This window comes from Nicotiana tabacum, chromosome 22 (assembly GCF_000715075.1).
Source record: "Nicotiana tabacum cultivar K326 chromosome 22, ASM71507v2, whole genome shotgun sequence".
Lineage (NCBI taxonomy): Eukaryota > Viridiplantae > Streptophyta > Magnoliopsida > Solanales > Solanaceae > Nicotiana > Nicotiana tabacum.
This window is the reverse complement of record NC_134101.1, coordinates 82440445-82463750: the sequence shown is the minus strand read 5'-3', so window position 1 is coordinate 82463750 and position 23306 is coordinate 82440445. Positions and strand designations below refer to the sequence as shown.

General features: G+C 40.4%; 1 protein-coding gene across 3 annotated transcripts; it reads right to left on the bottom strand.

Annotated features, from left to right (window-relative positions):
- Positions 1-4190: 4190 nt before the first annotated feature.
- On the bottom strand, positions 4191-9248 carry LOC107801018 (uncharacterized). 3 transcript variants are annotated; one of them, XM_016624281.2, is made up of 9 exons: positions 8996-9248; positions 7572-7698; positions 7351-7451; positions 6567-6692; positions 6337-6457; positions 6147-6231; positions 5509-5622; positions 5354-5393; positions 4191-4622 (listed from the first exon to the last, which is right to left on the bottom strand). In XM_016624281.2, the coding sequence occupies exons 2-9, from the start codon at positions 7672-7674 to the stop codon at positions 4470-4472; spliced, it is 843 nt and encodes a 280-aa protein (XP_016479767.1). In that variant the 5' UTR covers positions 7675-7698; positions 8996-9248; the 3' UTR covers positions 4191-4469. The 3 variants fall into 3 exon arrangements, with proteins under 3 accessions (XP_016479767.1, XP_016479768.1, XP_075100995.1); XM_016624282.2 differs by lacking the exon at positions 8996-9248 and adding an exon at positions 8126-8989; XM_075244894.1 differs by lacking the exon at positions 8996-9248 and having other exon boundaries at positions 7572-8988.
- Between the last annotated feature and the right edge of the window lie 14058 nt (positions 9249-23306).

Below are 23306 nucleotides of genomic sequence, written 5' to 3'. Positions count from 1 at the left end.
AAGAAGTCTTGAAATCAGAATAGACAGATAGGAGAGAATACAGAAGAGAAAGAACGAATCTGAACAGAAAGAAAATAGGAGAGAGAAAAAAAGGGGCTGAACATTTAAGAGAGAGAAAATTCCGAAAAAATATTTTAACTTTCAAAAAAAAAACTAAAAAAAAAAATCTTTTGCTTTCTTTCATTGTTTGAAATCAGAATTAATTGTTTTTCATCAAAGCTTGAAGCTTTTGTTTTGAGTTTAATACTCCACCGGTTTGCAAACTCTGTTCCTGGATTGTTACTGCTATTGGACTTTTGTTGCTGTGCTGTTTGGTTATTACTGCGTGGCTGACTTTCTTCTTCTTATATTGGCAATACCAGGTACACAACTGTAATTTTGGCATTTTGTAAGCTGAAATGAAGAACGGAATGTTAAATTTTTAATTTAGTTTTAATTTTTTTTTGTATTGTATTTAGATTATTCATGTATTATTATTCTGTCAATCACTGTCATTTGGCATAATTAGACATGTTATAGCGATATATTAAATAACGCCTTAACCGGATTATTAGGAAATATATTCAAGACGGATTACTAATTAAAACTGTTTAATAATCAAAATAAAAGAAATAACGTAAAAAATGGCGTTATTGAATCAGTTTGGCAAAAATTGATTAATTCATTATTCATAAGTTTTTTTTTGTCAACATTAAGTTAATCGGAATCATGTAGTTAATTTCAGTTAAAACATGAATTAGTTTGCGAATCAAGTATTAGGACATGATGTGAATTAAAACAAAATTAGTTAAGTTTAAATTGTTTAACTTCTAGAAATATGGTTTAGTAATCAAGTTTTTTTTTTTAATTTTCAGTATTTGTAAATAATTAATTTCAATAAGCTTAAGTCATACTAACAATATGTTTTAATCCAACTATGGGATAATTTTTTTTTTTTGGGAAATTCCATGTTGTTCGTAATTATCATTTTAGTAATATTACTTTCCATTAATATTTGTTTTGAATTAGTAATTAATATGTTATTTTTAAGTATGTAGAGATTGACTTCATAATTATGGACAAACTTAGTAATAATAAAAATGTAGTCATTAAAGGGTATTCATAAAATAAGGGAGGATCTCGCTAACAAATAAATAAATATAAATAATACAAAAAATTGCAGTCCTCCAATTTTTTTTAATATAAGAAAATACCTAGATTCCGAGATGGGCGATTTAGTAAAATTCACAGTCCTACATAATAGTATCATAACGCGTAGTATTTTGGCGCATATTTAATAAGGTTATTTTCTTAAATACGGGTGTACATTTATGTAACCCAAATCACGATCTTGACGAAGTCAAAATGCGTCAAAAAATCACGTGTGCACTGGTTGTGGCGTGGTTCGAGATGCGTTTTCACGACGTTGCAATTTTGTATAAAATAAATAATGATAAAAGCGGTTTTAAAAGTTAAATTTGCATATAAGTTCTTAATTGTTTAAAAATCAGACAAATGAGCCAAATATGACAATTGAGCGACCGTGCTAAAACCACGGAATTCGGGAATGCCTAATACCTTCTCCCGGGTTAACAGAATTCCTTATCCGGATTTCTGGTTCGCGGACTGTAATACAGAGTCATTCTTTTCCTCGATTCGGGATTAAAATTGGTGACTTGGGACACCCTAAATCTCCCAAGTGGCGACTCTGAAATAAATAAATAAATCCCGTTTCGATTGTCCTTTAATTGGAAAGAACTCCCTTCACCCCTCGCGGGGGCGGAAAAAGGAGGTGTGACACTGTGTACCCGAGCGGACAACTCGAGTCGAGGAGGGGGCAACTTACCGGGAACCAACAGGCCATCCGGCTTCGTAACTTGTCCGGCCTCTTTCTTATTTTAGGGTATGACACTAACAGAATAGGGAGTCTCAACCAGTAAGCACATCCCCGGAGGTGAGAAGAGAAGGGTGTCGGCACAGTTTATATACAGTTCAGATAATATCAAAGCGGTAACATTTAGTACATTCAGCACAAAACATGTAGGAAAACCAGATATAACCAAATACAACAATTTATCTAAGCTCGAATTCTGAACCCTGAACAAAACGTTCTGGGTTCTTGTCCCCAACAGAGTCGCCAGAGCTGTCACACCTCCTTTTTCACTACCTACACCCGCAAGGGTATAAGGGAGTTTTTTCAATTTAAGTGACAATCGAAACAGGATTATTTTATTTTTAAAAAAATTCAGAGTCGCCACTTGGGATAATTTTATGGTGTCCCAAGTCACCAGTTTAAATCCCGAATCGAGGAAAAGATTGACTCTGTATTACAGTCCGCGAACACAAAAATTCGGGTAAGGAATTCTGTTAACCCGGGAGAAGGTGTTAGGCATTCCCAGATTTCGTGGTTCTAACACGGTCGTTCAACTGTTATAATCGGCCTATTTACTTGATTTTAGTACATGGTTTAGCCTATGGTGCAATTTTAACTTTATAACCACTTTTATTTAATTATTTTTTTTAGGAAGACTTCAACATTATTTAAAATACGTCTTGAACCACGTCACATAAATGCACCTGCGGTCCCCGACATATTTTATCTAACATTGTTGAGAGTTGGATTTGGGTCATATAAATGCACACCCGAGTTTATGTATCATGACCATGTCACGGGAACCGTACCCATAGTCACGATATTTATTATTAATCGCGCCTAAAGCAAGCTACGGTGTATTCATTTCCTATAATTTGGGGTTATAAAGGGTCAAAAGCTGCGAAATTATTGGGTGTCTTCCATATTCAAAATCATTACTGACTCATATCATACTAAGAAACAAAATGAAAACAACAAACATTTTATACTAAATCATTTCGAGACATGTCAGTAACCTAAGTAAAAATTATTTTGTATCCAAACTTCAAGAGTAGATGATCCATGAAGCCACATGAATTGCAAACTTAGCAGAAAACAACTTACTTTAAACGATAAGGAGAGTGCCAAATCAACAGCTCCTTTCAAACCAAAGCATATGACGATGGTAGCTTTCTTTCTCAAAAACCTTCCGATTATATTGATAAGGGAAGTTTGTACAACAAATCATCTACGAAGTGAATGGAATGCGAAACCAACGCCGTCGACCTCGAACGGAACCTCGACAAAGAACCAATGGAAATAGTCATCAAAACTCAACCAAAGAACTCGAGACTCGCTGGAAAAAGGTTGTAAAACGCTTTGGGACGCCTCACTGTTCAGCCCCGATTTTTGTTTGCTGCTTTTGTGCCTCTGTTGCTTCAGTGTGTGACTATGTGTGTGTTTAGTGCTACTGATATGAGGTCGATGGAGTTCTTTGCTGATGGGTTTGACTACTTAAAAGGATGTTCAAGAGTGAAGAAGTAGAAGTTCAGGGGGTGTTTTGAGGTTGAAGATGGTTTGTTCTTTGAAGAGTATGGTCTGTTATGGCGGTTATGGAGGGACTCCGGCGAGTTGGGTTGAGTCCGGTGACTTGGGGCAGAGTGTGTGAAGGAGACGAAGACGGGGAGGGGTGTGTTGAGGATGATCCGATGGGGGATGGGTCCGTGTATTGTCTGCGCAGCTTTTTTGTGTTTCCGCCTTCTCCCTTTCTTTTATTCTTTAGTGTTAGCTTGTTTTTATATACCTAGGTCTAGGTTAGTGGTAGTGTTTTAGGTTAAGGGGTATGGGCCTAGGAATTATGGGTTTGGCAATTGTGGGCTAGGTCCAAAATTAGGCCTAAAGATGGGTTGTCCGAGCCCAAGCTCTATTCTTTTGCCGCGAATGAGATTAAAAATACGCGCCCATTTATTAATTAGTCCTACTATTAAAATAACTATTAAAACAAAACTAACCATTAAACAAATCTATGTTTTTGTATTTTCAAACACTATATTAAAAATAAAAATACGATACTACTTTTTATATATTTTTTTAGATTAAAAATGACTACAAAATATTAATGAACTTATTTTTTGTAGTTTTTGTTTTATTGTACTAAAATAAAGTAAAAGAGTCAAAATTACTTGAAATATCTATATTATGCCTAAATTAAATATTTTACGCTAATATATAAAAGATATTGGGGAGGGTCAAAAATCGCATGTCTACACACAGTATAGCCGCTCATAGTCAATAGATGTTAAAAAACATGCCAGAGAAACTGAAGTAAATAGTTGATAGTAAAAAAGAACCCACAATAAAAGTAAATCATACTTCGATGGACGAGATTAAGGCAAGAAAAACTACATTCAGTTCTTTTACAATTAAACCAGTTTTTTCACTGATCTTCAAGAAAACAAAAGAGCTGAGCAGAAGGAAATCACGTATTGTCACATCTCTCTGGGTGAAAATGGAAAACTTGGAAGTACCCCCAAAAGCAATTATTAGAAATTAGATAATTCTAGTTTATATATTCATCCTTCAGGTCAAGGTAAAATCCCAAAGTATTTTCTGCTACAACTCTTGTATATCAAGTCTTCTACCTGAACCACCATCTCTGAATAGTAGAAATAGGAGTATTCATGAACGGGGCATATCGTTGAACAAGAGGATTTACAAGCCTCCCAATCTTAGCCCACGCACTCTGATGGTAACCAGCAGTGGCAGGAGCATGATACATAAGCTTCAATAGCTGCAATGAGTTACATAAACTTATAACAAACTTATGGCAGTTTCAGTCTGCAAAGAGTCTGCATTATAGTCATTGTAACAGAGCAACGCGTTGTACATAAGCATCAATAGCTACAAAGAGTTGCATAACAGTCATTAAAATGAACTAATATGTTGTACACCCAACTCAATGGGAAACAAGGACTAGGGCTTTTGGTTCAATGGCTAGCGCGCAACACATGATTTGTGAGCTAGGCCCACATCAGAAGTTCAAACCCTGCCATGGCGAAAGCTTGGTAATTAAGTAGAGAAGAATAGAAGGCAATCCCATTATCCATATGGGTTTTGAGCCATGTGCCAACTGGCCTACAGGGATTCCTCAATTATAAAAACAAAATGAAAAACAAAAAGTGGGTATAGAAGCGACCTAGAGTAACACACTTCATCAAGTTTAAACTCTGATTCATGAAGTTGTCATAACATGTAGGGGTGGCAAAAGGGTGTGCAAGGTTGGATATGGGTAGGTAATAAATAGGTGCATGCCCAACCCAACGTGTTGCATGCATCCAGCTATTTGTCAGATATATTTCTTCCATTCCAGGAAGAATTGCTTGCTGGAACAACAATATAGAGAGAAGAAAGAAGCAACATAATCTCACAATTTCTCACATTCGCTTATATCAAAGAAATAAATCATTTTAAAGGCAAAAGATGCTGAAGATACAAAAATGAAAATGACAGGACAAGACAAACCTGCCAGTACATGAATGTTTGAATAATATTACGCTGCCACCTGAATTTTCATGAATATAAATAGTTATAAGCCAATAGAAACCAAATGAGAATGTCAAGGAAGATAACGAGCACTGACACAGGCCAGGATTTAGAAAAAAGGTTGAGAGACTTACGATAATAGAGAGACAACTAGAAGAAATCCCAGCCCAATCTCAGCCTGTGAAGACAGTATGCTAAGAGTAGTTACGTTTGACTCGACCCATACGCATGCCTCTTCCAAGTACTTCCTGTAAACGGTCATAAAATTCAGAGTCATGGAAAAACTCCAAAACAACCAATCTACCTTCAACAATATTGTGGGTTGGGGTGGGGGGAACCAAATAATAACATTCACCAAGAGATTTACAATGAATAAAAATGTTAGAAGTTTTCAATGTTTTGACATGAAGGAAAATGGTCATATACAGCTAGAACGTTCACAACTTCACATATATGATAAACTTGCAAGACAAGATAATATACAATTTCATTCTGAGCTCTCACAATTGCAGGTTAGCTACATGTTAGTCTTATCCACAATATATCAGATATATTTCAGTAAGCAATATGAAACCACAACAGCGTTTGGAACATCAAAGATTCCTGCAGTATAATTACATTTAATTATTTAATAGGATACTGTAATGCTTTTTATAATTATATTTAGCTATTTAGTATGATACCTGTACTGCTTTTCTCCCCATTGCTGGTTTAAAATGATAAGAAAAACAGCATTAACTTTCTTTGGTAACTCAATTAAACAGCTTTTTACCTGTACAAAGAAGATGTGCTGAAGTTACGTCGCAGGAATTTCGCGACATGTTCAAGTGCTCGGCATGAAACAGGAATCAAAGCAACTGCAAATCATTGATCATGAATATATTACTGAATGAAGTTACACAGCTAATATTTATTAATAAAATAACAGCGGCAAAAGAAAAACAGACAGGAGTCAAGCTTACATTTCAGGTAAAGATGGGAGGTTACAAAAGTAAGGCAGTAAATGAAGTAGATGAAATCTTTTGTCACAATCACTGACTGCAACCAAACTTGCACTGCTTGCAAATTCCAAGCCCTTGGCTTCTACAAAAAGTTACTAGATTATTAGAAGTAGCCGTATAGCCCAAACTCCAAAGGACAAAAACTGATCTCAGGTATGAAGTTAAAAAAATAAATTAGAAAAAACTTTTACCCCATATAATGAGTATAATGAATATAAGGAAGAACATGCGGTTCCCAAAAAGGACAATCGATATGCTCTGTTTGACAGCACTGTAGGTGTAAGCGGAAATATTGCGAGAACTGCCACAACAAAAACCTGCAGAAAAGAGTTCAAGCTTTGTATAGATCTAATCACCAGAATAACTTATAACCATAAACTTAATTTTTATATACAGGTAATCTCAACAAAGAAAGGATATGATGCAGAGTTATTTCTAATTGATAATAAAACAACCTTTTCCTCACAATTTTTCTACTTATCTTTTTCATATTTACACCCCTGACCCACAGGTATCAAATGACAAATCAATTGAGATCAAGGTTGTAGAAGAGCCTTGGCAAAAGAAATAATTCTATATTGAATTTTTCCATATACACACCCATACTCATAGAGAAGGCATCCACTACTACAAAAAATTGGCATGTGCACTGCATCAAAAGACAGTATTATTCTAAAGGAATGAAGGTCCTATCCTGCAACATACACCCGTCCTATCCTTGCAATATCCTAAAGGAATGAAGGTCCTATCCTAAAGGAATGAAGGTCCTATCCTGCAATATACACCCGTCCTATCCTTGCAATATATACCCCACCTTATCCCTTTTTGCTAATAATGAGTTGACCATTTGATCTACTACCATACAGGAAAAAACCTTGATATTCCAGACTAAAACCATGAATTTCTATAGAACTCATGGTGTTGAAGTTAAAAAGAAAATGATTCATATATTTCTCTAGTGCAAATATACAGTACCCAAGCATTCACTGAAAATTGTATAGTATGTCGGTCCCATCGAAGTGATGTTGGATTTGAAGCTGGGGTTGATGACGTCCCAGAAGTTCTACTAGCTGGTCCTATTAAGAATACATATAAAATGCATTTAGAAGAAACAAAAAAATATATTTCAAGTAACGATGTACTCTAAAAGACCGCGCACTTCTCCATTTATTCAAAATTCAGCAAGAAATTCATACCAGAGTTACGTTGTCTTGGCTGGTTATTAGAAGTTGTGGACGACGATGATGAAGGTTGCACGGGTGATGGTCTTGCTGGTTGGGATGAATTGCTGGTAGTCATTGGCTCAACCACTAGACCAGGGTCCTGAAGACAAAGATAAACTATCAAACGAAACCAAAGCGCCAAAGCAACATCTCAAGATCAACATAAAAATGTAAAGATGTGCCCCACTTCGGACATCTGAAATTGTATTTTTAGTACAATGAAGCTCAAGAGTCTATCAAAAAAGCAGAAGTGCTACAAGAACTTGAACTTGATTCCCCACATTATTATTATTGTGCGTTAAAAATCTCTCAATGACATCATTCCACATTGCTAGGAACCTAGGAGCACTTCCACACTGTTATATGATAGGACACCACGTTTGAATTTTCATCCGTTCTCTAGGAAATGGAGGATTAAGTACTCAAAAGGTCAAGTGAAATAAATATACATCCAGCAACAATCTCAAATGATAGACAACTAAAGAGTTAAACCATTATATTATCTGAAAGTGAAGACAGTACTATACCTCAGGAATGAATGAAGAAAACACTTAAAAGCACAGAAAAATTTAACATTCTCCGCTAAATTTCCAGAAGCCCCAATTTTGGGAAGTCAATGTACTCAAGGGTACAATAAAAGTGGGAATATGATGAGATTAAGCTTGAACAATAGGAAGGAAAATGAAGTCCAATGCACCTACTCAACAATTAAAATGAAAAAAGAGTAGTATATTAAAATATACTCCCTCCGGTCCATAATAAGCTGACTTTTTTGCCTTTTTATTTTGGTCCAAAATAAGTGACCTTTTATATAATCAAGAAGGAATTAATTTTGTTTTTTCCAAAATTTGCCCTTATTTACATATCTCAATGTGTCAAGTTAACAATATGCAAATTTAATTATGGATAATTTAGTCAAAATACCTATTTTTTTCTAGGAGTTAATATTTTCTAAAGGGGTGTGCCGAAGGACAAAAGGTCACTTATTATGGACAGGAGGGAGTAGTACAACATTCAGACAAAAAGAATCCATGAAATCAGATAAACTTGAGTGAATTCCATGCTGCACCACAGCAATAAGAACAGGGAAAACGAAAGTAATGCTACAACTCACAGTTAAATGGAGTTTGACAAAAAGATAAAAAGAACTCATCTTAATTATGAAATTGTTGGAATCTTTTAGTAGAAAGCCCTGAACTTTGATCAGAGCAACTGAGATTACATGCTAATATCCAAATAACTCAATCCATAGTACACTTAAACAATCAACCAATTAACTTCGTCTCAACTTGGAATCGGCTATACACTTTTGACAAAACTAGAAAAGACGAAAAGCAATTAAAAGTAGCACAGCCAGAATGAAGTCAAAGAAGCCAAAGAAACCGTTTGGTCAGTACCGTAACTCGGAAGCCACTGAATATCTAAACAATTTACCCATAAATCCAAGACCCGAAACAAAAAAGAAGAAACCCCCTATAGTGACATTGAATTAAGAAAAGGTTTAGAACTAAGAGCCTTATAAAACTAAAGATTCAAAAACAAAAAAAAAAACTCGACTTCCAACAAAGTGTAAACAACAATAACCGAGATTAACACATTAATTAAGACTTCTAAATCAACTGATACACATTAAATAAAATATGGAGTAGCAAACAAAGTTCCCACTAAACCGCATCTGAAGTCCAATGATTTTGATATCCATATTAATTGATGCATATTTTATTGAATTTGAGAAAAGGATTTGAAATGAGTAATAAATACTGTGGGTATAACAGGAAAAAAATTTGTCTTCTCTTGATATGCGTAAAGTGACAAGTAAAAATAAAAATCTATATTCAGTATACATGTCAAGTAAAAGTGAACGGGGGGAATATTATTCAACTTCAAACTGATGTACATAATGAATTGAAAACTCCTCTATTTATAGAAGAAAGGAAGCAGTTGCGAGGCTTTTAAGGAAGCAGCTGCAAGGCTTTTCAGGAAGCAGCTGCGAGACTTTTCTTGAACTGCTTGTAAGTTGTATGCATGAGCTGCTTGTTACAACAACCTATTTAATAAGAAGCTGCTGCAAATCATTTCATTGAGTTGCTTGCAACCTGCATGCATCAGCTGCTTGTAGATAAACTTCAACAGTCTATAAGAAGATTATCTATAGCGGCATAATAAATGGACATCCACAATATAATAGTTTCACACTCCCCCTTGGATGTTCATTAAAAGATAATGTGTCTCCTAAAAACCTTACTAAGAAAAATCAGTGGAAAAAATCCTAGTGAAGGAAAAAGAGTACACATATTTAGTAATACGCATTTCTAGTTGCCTCATTAAAAACCTTACAAGAAAAACCCCATGGAAAAAATCTTAGTAAGGAAAAAAGAGTACATCGCGTTTTTATCTCCGCCTGATGAAAATATTATTTCAAATATTTGAGTCTTCGCATTCCAATCTTGTATACCATATTCTCAAAAGTTAAAGTTGACAAAGATTTAGTGAACAAATCTGTCGGATTGTCACTTAAATGGATTTGTTGCACATCAATGTCACCATTTTTCTAAAAATTATGTCTGTAGAATAATTTTGGTGAAATGTGCTTCGTTCTATATCCTTTTATATATGCTCCTTTCAATTGGTCTATGCATGCAACATTCTCTTTGTAGAAAATTGTGGATTTTTTATCACATTCCAAATCACATTTTTCTAGAATGAAATGAATCACTAATCTCAACCATACGCATTCCCAACTTGCTTCATAAATAGCAATTATCTTAGCATAATTTGAAGAAGTAGCAACAATAGATTGCTTTATGGAGTGCCATGATACGACAGTACCTCCACATGTAAACACGTACCCGATTTGAGATCGGGCATTATGGGAATCAGACAAATAACCTGCATCTGCATAACTAACAAGATCTGCACTACCTTTATTAGCATAAAATAAACTCATATCAAGAGTTCCCTTTAAATATCACAATATATGCTAAATCCATTTCCAATATCTCCGTGTAGGAGAAGTGCTATATCTTGTTAGTAAATTAACAAAAATGCTATGTCAGGTCCTATAGCATTAGCAAGATACATAGGTGCACCAATTGCACTAGGATAGGGTGTTTCATGACCAAGGAGTTCCTCATCCTCTTCTGGAGGTCGGAACATGTCCTTATTCACTTCAAGTGATCAAACAATCATTGGTGTACTTAATGTGTACGCTTTGTCCATGTAAAAGCGTTTAAAAACCCTTTCTGTATAGGCAAATTGATGGATAAAGATCTCATCTGCCAAATATTCAATTTGCAGACCAAGACAAAGTTTTATTTTTCCAAGATATCATATTCTTAAGATATTCAATTGCCTTTTGGAGTTCTTCTGGAGTTTCAACAAGATTTATGTCATCAACATAAACAGCAAGTATAACAAATTCTGATGTCATTTTCTTTATAAAATACATGAAAAAATAACATCATTTATGTAACCCTCTTTCAGCAAATATTCACTAAGGCGATTATACCAAATACGTCCCAGACTATTTTAAACCGTACAAAGACCTTTGTAATCTGACCGAGTACATTTCTCGAGACTTTGAACTATATGCTTCAGGCATTTTAAATCCTTCAGGGATCTTCATATAGATTTAATCAAATGAGTTATATAGGTTATGACTTGTATCTTAATGGCATGACATCTTCAAGTGTCTGGACAGCTGGTCCGATCCTCACAATTTTTTATAATATTGTGCACTATATTGTATCATATATATTATCGACGATCATTTCATGTCGGTTCGCAAGTGACATAACTTGTTGAGATCTCATCATTTTCTTTATTTTCAGGTACCTGAACTTCTTCAGGAGTTTCATGAAATGTTATGTCGTGGGCTCTTCTAGAGCTTATTTCTTCCTTATTATGATCATTTACTCCTATTAGGGGTGTTCGTCGGTCGGTAAGGTACGATATTTAGATATTTCAGATCGGTATTTTTGGTATTTGATTTCTTAAAATGCTATACTAATATCGTACCGAATTAAATTCGGTATGGTTCGGTTTTTCTCTTTTTGGTTTTGACTTATTCAGTTCGGTAACTTTGGTTTATTTGGTTTGAATATTAACTAGTGCATAGAAACATAGACTATAATATTCTTAATTAAAATACTCAAAAATACAAAACTAAAAATGTATGTTGATAGAACTTTGGTCCAAAACCAACAAACCAACCCAAAGAGAGAAAACTAAACATAAAGGAATAAATTTGATCGTTAGAAATGTCTTGTATTTGCTTAGAGTTAATTGATGAACTTAGAGAATAAAGAAAAGTAAAATTTAGTTTTTTTTTTATATTTATGATATAATTAATAATATGTGTATTGTGTAATATAATATATATTTCGGTACGGTATCGATATTTCATTTTAAAATACCAAATACCATACCTAATACCAATTGTTTTTAAAACTTAAACCAAATATCATACCGAATACCAAAATATCGAATACCAAATACCAAAATTTTCGATTCCGATATAGCAATTCGATATTTACCAAATTATGCACAGCCCTAGCTCCTATCCTTTTCAAGGACTGTTACCTTTGGAACCGACTGGTTTAGCACGCTTCATGCGTACAGTAAACTTCATCCTTTAGGGACTTTAATTTTAATAGGAGCATTTGTAGCTGAAATATGATATTTAATTTTGGATCAGCAAATGGTTTTGACATTTGACTTGAATTATCTTCTGAGTGAGGATCATACTAATGATATTTCGATTCATATGACATATTTTTCAACTGCTTATTCCATCCCCCTAATGTTAAAAAAACTAACATATTTCCCAATTCTTATTTGGGAAACCTATCTTTGTGCTTTTTAGTAGAATAATTAATCATATACCATGCATCAAAAGTTATTAGATAGTAAAAATATTTGGTTTCTGATCCTATACCAATTGTGAGGGGAGGACTTATCATATATTGTTGGTCTGATACATACAAGTATTGTTGTATGCAATTTAGAAAATCTTAGACCAACACATGAAGCTTTGTTCTCATAGGCAATAGTTTAGACATTAATAGGAGGTATTCAATGCTAAACTAACTTGGATATAAACCAGCATTATCAAGATGAACTGTCTTGATTTCATAATCTGAAAATTATGCTTATAACTGAGAAAAACAATTTCAAATACCAAACTGCAGGTTGACAATAAATACATAACTATCTCATATATGCATCTATAAGTGGTTCACATGATAGATGAATGCGCCCATATTCACCTTTTATATATTTTAGAATCAGGGGTCTTAGTCCCAACTTTAGCTGGTATAATCAATTTATTATAAGAACAAGCAACACAAGAGATTTCTTGAAGAATCTTCCAGTTCTTCAATATCTGCTTATCGAAATTCTCAATTAGCTCATCAAATTAAACTAGATGGCAAATAAAGACTTCCAATTTATCATGGCGTGTGCTATCTTTTAGTAAACTTCTGGTTTACTATGGCATAAACTTTTACATTAGTAAACTTCTGATTTACTGTGGCTACTTTTGTATCAACAAATTTCTTATTTACTGGAGTTACTTTTGCCTCAGTAAAACTTTTGATTTATTGTGACTGCTTTTGCATTAGTAAACTTCTAGTTTACTATGATACATGATGTAATATAAATTGAAGAATAAGGTGGGTAACTTCTCACATACATATTATTTTACCCTCTATGATTGTGAAAACATGAAGATTTTCAATCTTCCAATCATTTATAGTCTCAATATGATAGTCATTTGTATTAGTAAACTTCGGATTTACTACAACATACGTTTTGACAATAATCATATAATATGAATAACATATTTGTATATAAGCTCTTCGAGAGCCTTCATTTATTACCCATAATCTAATATTATTCGAAAACTACTGGTATCATATGTCTTCTAGACAAACAATTAGTTCTTCGGGAGTTTTTGATACATTTGTACTATCAAATATTGCTCAGACTTCTGGTATCATGAGAGAAAATTATAATCAAATGAACAATATAAAACAATTGTTTAAGCACAAAAAAACACCTCTTCATAATATTTTCCTACTTCAGGAGGAAATTTCAATTGCGTTACTTCTTCAGGAATAAATTTAAAATACGAAAAATTGAGTATATATTCTCTCAATCATATTACCTCTTTTGGAGGTGAATCGTAATATATTTACATTAATAGTGCGCTCATATTTACGGCTTTATTAATATTGTCACTGTACGCGGCAAAATCAGAGGACTTGATTTCTCGCTGTCAAGTCATTTCGGAAGAACGCCTCGAGACCCCGAGGACGGGAAGCCACGACCAAGTTCCCGACCTTGGGGCTCGTCGAGGCCCGACTCAGAGAAGACGGAAATCGAAGCCAAGACAAAGGGGGAAGCTCCCAAGGCACACGACTAATTCTGATAGGACCGGCCTATCCAGGGCCTATGCTGAGGCGTCACGTCAAGCCATCCCATCTCCATACTTTGTAATTAATGCCCATGTGCTTGTAGCCGAGTTCCCCTCCTATATAAAGGGGACTCACACTACCTTGTAACGAGCTGATGTTGCTCCATTTCTCCATAAGTGCAATAATATTTTTCTCTCTATGCAATAGTATCTCTCTCTCTCTCTCTCTCTTCTTTCTAAACTCGCTCTCTCTCACTGGCCCGAGGCCACTTTAATATTTATCGCTTTCTCATTTGTTCTTCATTTTACCACCTGGTATTGGGTATAAAGAGCCTTATTAAATCGTATCTTAACTGTTATCACATTCCCGACTATCTCCGATAGCCCGGGCTCGACCTCGACGTCGACCCCGAGGCCGCCCTTCGACTAGACCTATACATGGGCAGCAGGTCCCTCGGTTCGATTACTATCACGTTTTAACTTGCATTCTATCATTAAACTTCATATTATTAGCATCAACTGCTCTAACGACTAGCTTGGGAATAGATCACGTATTTTTAGAATCCCATTTACAAATTTAATTATTGTTACCATTTTACGGTAAACAGTTTGGCGCCCACCGTGGGGCTAAAAATAATAGTGATTATTTTCTTGCTGGTTTCATTGTACAAATGCACATTATCTTTCACACTTTTTCTAGTCCAAGATCCTTTGATTTCAGGTTAGAAGTCTGGCTCGATAAACAGAGTCAAGAACGGCTACCCCGAAAATCATGACGGAAATGGTGAGGCTGTTCCAGTGGTTGGAACGATGCCGCGAAACCCCGATATCGCATCTGGGTCGATTCCAGCGGATGCGGGTTCACAAGACGCACAACAGGTCGACGAAACTCCTCATGTTGACAGGAGCATACGGCACAGCGACTGACAGGAAGCCCAACAAAACCCGATTCGGGAAACACGAGAAGTTAGTCTTCACGATATTTTTGAAATGTTGCAGGCACAGCAGTTGGCTATCGCTCAGCTACAGAGCCATCCGAAGACTCCCAGCATAGTAGCACCGGAAACAGCTCCCCGTGCCGAACAAGTACTCGAAAGATCAGGCAACAACGGATCGATAAAACAGACCCCTCCATAATGAAGATGCTCGGGGATCTCTCCAAAGGGATCGAGTCAGGTTCGTGGAGGTCCATGCAACAGTTGTCCCCCAAGGAAGCGGTCCCGGTACCCGCTTCATGGAAATCCGAAACGCCGGAAATCCCTAGGTGCGACAGGACCTCGGATCCCGATGAACGCACCACCGCTTACACGTGCGCGGAAAAAGACAGTGACCTTCAAGATGATGAGTTCGAGCTCGTCTCGTTGAAGAAACTCAGGGAAACACTCTCGAAAGAAACCATGATGTGGCGCCGCAGCCTAGCACCAGACCTCACAAACTCGCTTACCATACCAGCAGATCCCTCCGCAAGAGCACACACCGATGCCATTGAAGCAGTAACGGAAGAGCCCGACATATCTGAGGCCAAACAAAGAGAGAGTGAAACACCACAGGAAGCCGCGCCTCATTCCCTGATAGGACGAACTAGATCGCTCCCGGTTTCGGATGATTGGGCAGCACAGGCCTTCGCCCGAAGTTTAAACGAAGCATGCCCGACGACTCCGGGTCATTTCAAACGAAGCTTGATCAGATACCCAGCCGAGATCGGTCGGATGCCCATACCTGGCACCGGCCACGAATCAGGGCCATGGACAACCGTTGAGAAACCTCTACGGGCTCGATATACCCAAGCAGGCTCCCGGTAAAGAAACTAATGCCAAACAGATGGAGGTACCATCCATACGTCGCGGATGGGAGGAACGCCACAATATGCAACCTACCTCCCAATGGTGGGGAAATAGCTCAAGGGCAACATCCTCGAGGAACCTTCAGTGGAACCGGATCTGACGAGGCACAGCCGGCAAAGGAACCCCGGCCAGCGGAGTACGATTTCAATATTGCTATCCCGAACATCGTGATCACCATAAGCGAAACCAAGGACGCTGAAAAACTCAGGCCTATTCGACCAAGACCTCTTCAAAAGAACCACAACCCATCGCAGGAACCGCAGGGCGCGCGCGGCTGCGGGATCAAAAATGGCCACCAACTCAGAAGGACAATGGTCGTGCTACTCAATAAAAATTGCCGCCGAGTACCATCGGGCGGTCAGGCTCGAGTTCAGCCCTAAGGGAGGAAGGCAACCAGGAAGGATGAAGCAAACAAGACAAGACATATCACCACGGCAGTGAAGGAGCGGCGATACCCTCCAAGGACTCATAAAATGGAAAGTGAAAATGTTCGCCGTCAGGGAAAAACGGGTCCGGGGAAATATTCCGGAGGACACCCTCATATCCAGGGAAAAGGACACCAGGACTCCGCCTCGGCATCACACTGATGCATTGGTAACCCTCTCCCTCATTTGATCTATTTTAAATAAAACATGTGCTCATGAATTCAGGTGGTTCGGTCACGTACAACAATTATGTCGGACCAAAGTCAATGGGGCGGTCCGAACTAACGAAATCGCTCCCGCATCCCGAATCCCAGGCGAATTCCAAATGACAATCGCCATAAAGACCATTCTCTTGATATATCCCGTCTGAGCTCGGGCCGGGACGTCGAGCTCTGTACCATCAGAGGAGGCGCAAAGCACGGACGTCTTGTTTAGACGACCGCTGACATACCACCCGGGGACAGTGTCAGCCCCATTTCGCCAAAGGAATGAAGCCCCTCGCGATGGGCAGAACTAAAATAAGCCGACAGAGTGCAATACGCGACGAGAGGAAATTCTTCACCATATAGCGCATCGTCGGCATCGATGCCCCCACCCTTGGAAGGATCAAAGGGTAAGCAAACCACATCTTTGTCCAAGCCTGATAAGACACAACGCAGGGCTATATCGCGATTCACGCCTCGAAAGGGTAGGAACATACCAAATCTCAAAACGTCGCCTATGCATCCCGCGGTGAGGAAGAACTGCTTTACTCCCTTGTTATGTTTTCACTAACTTGTATGCAGACAGTTGGCCAGGACATTCGGAGGTTCTAACTCTACCCGGGGATCCCTAGGCCTTAAAAAAGGGCCCGCCGCGCTCTTTCCCCTCAATCGGACTTCTACCCTAAAGAGGGCCTCGTCAGCAAGATTATTAGCGGAGTAGCGTACCCCTAGAGGAGGATCCGCTAAGGTCGCATGCCTTGTTCTACAGTCCAACAATGAGTGGTGATCTTCTTCTAAGGGCACCGTCCCCTCGAGAGGACCGGTAAACGACAAACTAAGTCTCAATAGGGAATTATGTACCGGATCGAATGGTCCGAGAAGCCGAGCCCGCGCGGGTCAAGCTCACGACATAGGCCTCTCCACCAAACGCGTTCCGAGATACTCGAAGACTTAGCATCAGCAATTCAGCACCCGCACGACCCCAGGGTCGGAACTCCACGCTCATAAAGCCCCTATAAGGCAACTCCAAGCTCACGAAAACCGGTCTTCAAGCTTAAACAAATTTGATGACTCGGAGACTATCATTCATCGCCAATTGCCAGATACTGGGAAACCCGAAACTGTAAGACCCTAACGAGCAGACTCGGCGTAACCAGATCTATTCTACATTATAACAAAAACTGTAAGACCTCAACAGGCATGATAAAAACTGTAAGACCTCAACAGGCATGACAAACTATAAGACCTCAACAGGCATGACAAACTGTAAGACCTCAACAGGCATGAAAATCCCGAAGTTCAGGCTATACATCGCATTTGTAAGAGTCCCAAAAGGGCATACCCTCGATGTAGACGCCTGAACAATCACTTGAGATCAAAAATGGCTCCGGCCAAACACATATGACTACGGTCAAAACGGTTGATACAACCAAACTAACACGACTCGGGGATGCCTGACCGTCGCTAAACAAAATCGTAGGCCACTACTTCGAATATACTTCGGAAAGAACCGGTTAAAATAGGCTTCCCTCAACAGGCAAAAAAAATGAGCTTCGACCACGTCGGCTCCAAATCACAAGGCGTCGATCTACTCGACCTACGAGCTATGAACCTTCTGAGGTGCTCAAAATATCGCTGATAATGACTTGAAATCGAGGTTCTTCGGAACCAACGACTGGTCTGGCAAAACTATTTGAAAAGACCTTAACGAGCAGAAAATAGAGCCTACAAAAAGCCCACGGGCAAAAACAACGTAAGAGCCATTGTCGCCAGACAAATGAGCCTACGGGCCGCACATTGAAAGGTCTCTACGACCAAACAATGTAAGAGCCATTGTCGCCAGCTTAAAAATTGACAACTTAAGGATTAGAATGAGCTGGAATCGTAACCCGATTTGGAGACCGGATCCAAAATAGTTAACTATGCAAGCCTCCGGGCTACATATTAAAAGGTCTCAACAACCAAAACAACGTAAGAGGCACTATTGCCGGTCTGAAAATAGAAAGTACTTAAGGGTCAATTAAAGCTCGAGTCGCAATGCAACTCGGAGACTGGACCCAAAATAGTTAAACTACAATATGCCTAAGGGCATGGCATAAATGCCACTATCGCCAGCCGAGTGAGCCTCCCGGCTACCTACCTGTAAGGTCACTTCGACCCGAAGCACAAAAGGCCATCATCGTCCGCCCATGCAGGTAGGAAAGAACTTGAGGGTCAATTGAAGCTCGGATTGCAATGCGACTCGGAGACTAGACCCAAAATAGTCGAAACGGCAAATGCCCAAGGGCAAGAAATAAGAACAACTACTACCTGTCCGCATGGGCATAGAAGATTTAAAGGCAGGCAAGCTCGAGTCAAGACCTGACTCGGAGACTAGGCCTAAATAGCTAGGCAAAACACGGAGGCCCCGATGCCTACTCTCGTCAATGATCACACTTAAAAGCTTCCAGGCCTGACCGATAAATTCCGGACCTACAAGGATCCCGCCAAACTCCGAAACTAGCCCCACTGGTCAAAAGCAATATAAAAAGAGATGCAGAAGAAATAAAGCTTCAAGTCTCCTCTTATCTTACATACGCAAAAAAGGGGGCACTCCCCATCTACAAACATGCTCTACAAATATCAAATACAAAGCGGGAAAACGGCAAAATCTATATTCCGCTCCAAAGGGCTACAAGTTGCCGGATTCGCTTTTCACGTCGTTAGCAAGAAGTGACCGCACGTCATGCTCGTCCGCCTTTGCTCGAGCCAAGTCCTCTAAGAGAACAAAGTCCCTTGCACCGATCTCCTCGAGTATCTCCCTTCGGGATCTGCGACGAACATATTCCTCGATACTTTTCTCCCGGTTGAGGGCTTACTTCAGCTCGGCTTGGGCATTAACAACATCCTTCATGCAAATCGCCATCTCCTAGATGCCTTGGTTTGGCTTAGTCTCGCTTCAGCCCGGGCATCAATTATCTCATCCCTGATCTTCAAGAGATCAGATTCAAGTTTCCCGATCATATCCGCTTGAACTTTGGCATTGTCACGAGCCAAGCGGAGTTGGGCTTCGAAGGTAGGGACCTTGGTCGAGGCGCCTATCTCCTCTAAAGATTGAGCTTGCACTTGAGCCCTTAGCTCGCCACAAACAGTTGTGACGCGGCTGATGTCGCCCTTGAGGTACTCCAAGGCCTCCATCCTTTTCTGCAACTAATATAACAAAAAGGGGGTTAACCTTAAGGTCCAAAGGGAGCAAAGCACGAGCTGAAAAAAGTTACCTACTCCATCAAATAGCTCTCGTAATTCGAGCTCCGGTACGCCTCATATCGCTAATACAACACCTCAACCTCCTTCTCCTTGCTAAGGAGCAAAGGGACTCACACTCGTCCAGAATTTTATGAAGCCTGGCCCCTTGACGGAGCGACTTAGACATAAGCCTATCACAAGCCTGCATAAGGAAAGCTCAATAGGGGGAGGAGGACGTGAAACATAGGAAAAATGCGCCTAAACTCACCACGGAGTGAAGCCGACAGACTTCCTCAAAGTCAGAACACACCCCTGATGATCCTGCCTCTTCGGCCCCAGAAGAATCGACCTCGGGAAAAGCATATTCACTCGGAGGAACCACCGCTCGGGGATCAGATACTTTGGGAGCAGCAGACTCGGACGATGCCCTCTCTTCGAAGACACGGGCCCGGTCGACGCCACTAAAAGCTCAACCACACTGCGGGTGCTAATCCCGTTTATCACCGCCGTCCCTCAGCTCGGAGGCCGACGCCTCTTCCTCCCCTTCGGAAAAGCACTGCATCATCCCGAAGAACTGCCCGATACCTGCGAATAGCAAAGCCAGTACAAAATAAAGGAGGGAAATTTTACCTCAAATATACGAAGGCCAAGGCAAAGGCAGCGTGTGCGCATACCTTGGTATTTCGCTCCCCATCTGGCATGAAATACAGCTCGGCAACGACGCTCATCGCAGGTCGAATGGGTCACCAACCTCCAGACCCAGTCGGGCAGGTCAAGGACTTCGCCCGGCGTCCATGAAGTTGCTGTAACAAGGGAGAAAACACTATTATTCAACTAATTTTTGCTATAGGCAAAATCTGAAAAAGCACCAGACGCTCCGCTCACGTGCATAATTCCACCCTTCGGGAAATGGCAAAAGCTCCACGGGGATAATGTTGACCGTCCAGACCCGGATAAACCAACCGGCCCACTCTCGATCCCCGTCCTCTTCATCGTTAACTACAAAGGGCGTGGACGAATGGTATCTCAGGGTTAACAGGCCCTGGTGATGAAAGGGCCGGTATAGCCTGACGAGGTGGTTAAGCGTAAATTCAAGCCCAGCCTTCTCCACAAAGAACCTCATCATCAGCACCACCCGCCAAAACAACGAATGTATCTACGCCAACGTAACCCGATACTTCAAGCAAAAATCAAGCACAACCCTATCAAGGGGACCAAATGCTAAATGATATAGGTATACACTGAAGAATCCATCAGTAGAGTCCGTAATACTCTCATCCGGTGGAAGCACCTGCAGCGCTATCCCCTCGCTCCATCCACAGTATTTTCTCACCATCTCCAGATGTTACCCTCTTATCAAAGACACCATCTTCAAAGTGAACTCCCACGGTTCCCGAGCGCCTGGAGCAACACTCCCCACTCCCTTCCGGGCCGGCCCCGAAGTGGTTGCCATGACTCTGGTAAAATTGGCAGATCAGAGCAAGGGCGTGCGCAGCGCCTGAAGAAATGAAGAACCTTATGCCAAAGCGGAAGGGCAACTACCTAAAAATAGTGAGGTCTTGCAAAGAAGCCGAAGCCGCCCTACATATATGTGAGAAGAAGTGACGACTCGCCTACCCGGAGTGAGCCCTGGGAAACCTACAGCCTCGATACAGATCGACGGGGTGATACCCGATCCCGAAAGCATCCTTCGACGAGAAGCCAAGACTCGAGGAATCATCCGTATTAACTCCAATCTCGAGGCAGCACTCTACCCCTAGGATCCCCGCCAAAAAGAAGTCAGACTTCGGGAAGCTTTCAATGCCATCACTCGATGCGAGGCAGTACCTGATCTCATGGTTCCCTTTCTAAAAAGAGGAATAAGCATAGGAAGCTCCGATCACGAAAGCTCCACGAAGGCTTGAGGTAGCGTCCGAGTACAGGAAACTCCTCAGCGGAAGTCTAAGACGAATATCTGCACCAAGATCAAAAGGGACCCCCAAGTACCCAAAGCTGACCTTCAGTTAGGACAATGTCCTCGAAGGCCCCAAAATTTGGCGTATTATCTCCATACAACTTGAAAGGTCCCGACAGTCCGAGCCTATCAGATCAATTCAGGATTGGTCCGAGGTAAGACGATGGGTTCAGAAGGGAGCCATGTCGATCGGCAGAGGATCGGAAAGAACGCTCACGCTCAAGTTAAATTTCAGCGGTCAACAATAAAGGAAGACATTTAAATAGCCTTGAAGGGCACGGGAACATGCAATTACAAAGCAAGAATCGAAAGCAGAAGTCAATGAAGTATATTCATATTCATAAAAATCCATGTATAACAGCCCTCGAGGGGTCCTTACATACAATTACAAAAGTCTATAGAGATCTACAGGAGGAACGGAAGGATGTACATGTGATGAAACCCGAGGGCCCGATCCACCCTCGAAGATCCATCTCCGGTATCAGCATCCTTGAGCGTCGCCCCCTTGAGCATGCATCCTCGAGGGTGATTCCTTCGACCGCCAACTCCTCTAGGTTCCCAGCTCAATCCCCCAAGGGATTCCCACCGGATAAGAGTAAGAAGAGGAAATGCGGGACGCAGAGGAGGCAGAGAAAAGAGACATGACCCGCCGAAGCCAAAGATTGAAGATTCGGCGGGCCTTAGACTCAACGACCGGTAGTGCCACTTTATCCCTTGGGAAAGAAAAAACCCTAGGGATGAAGTGCCACACCAGGCCTAGGTAGGAGAGTGAGCAGCGGTGCATAATCCGAACGATTGTCTACATAAGGGGGAAACCGATTCCCCATCCGTCATCACCTCGGGCCGACAGCAGCAGCAAAGGCCAGCATATCGACGACCACAACAATAACGGGACCGCACGATTATGCTCGACAAAGGGAAGTCCCGGCAAAGGTCCACGACACGATCTCAGGAAGCTCCGCCAAGCGGGCTTGAGGCCATGATCCCCAAGCATGATGTTTAAAGATAGAAGAAGATGATAAGAAGGAACGGGAAAATAGGCCAACAAAAGCACTGGGATAGGAAAAACAACGCCAAAGCACTCTCATTTATAGGGGGTTACGGCACGGTCATCGGTCCTTTGAAAGATTGACTGACGGGCGCAGTTAATGCATCCATAGAAAACTGAACCGACTGCGGTACCTTCACCATGGAGAGCAGGAATCGGGAGTGCATTGAATGTGGTCGAAATATGCAAGTCCGTGGATGCCCGGTTACCACAAAGCTCACACCAGGAGTCGCATTATCGGTATGACATCGCCGTAAGAATCTCGAGGAGTCAAGTGTCAGAATCATTTCCCATCACTTCGTTATGGGAAACACGGAGACTATCTGTACATGGCAAAATCAGATGACTTGATTTCTCGCTGTCAAGTCATTTTGGAAGAACGTCTTGAGACCCCGAGGACGAGAAGCCACGACCGAGTTCTCGACCTCGGGGCTTATCGAGGACCGACTCAGAGAAGACGGAAATCGAAGTCAGGACAAAGGGGAAAGCTCCCAAGGCACACGACTAAGTCTGATAGGTCCGGCCTATCCAGGGCCTATGCTGCGGCGTCACATCAAGTCATCCCATCTCCATACTTTGTAATTAATGCCCATG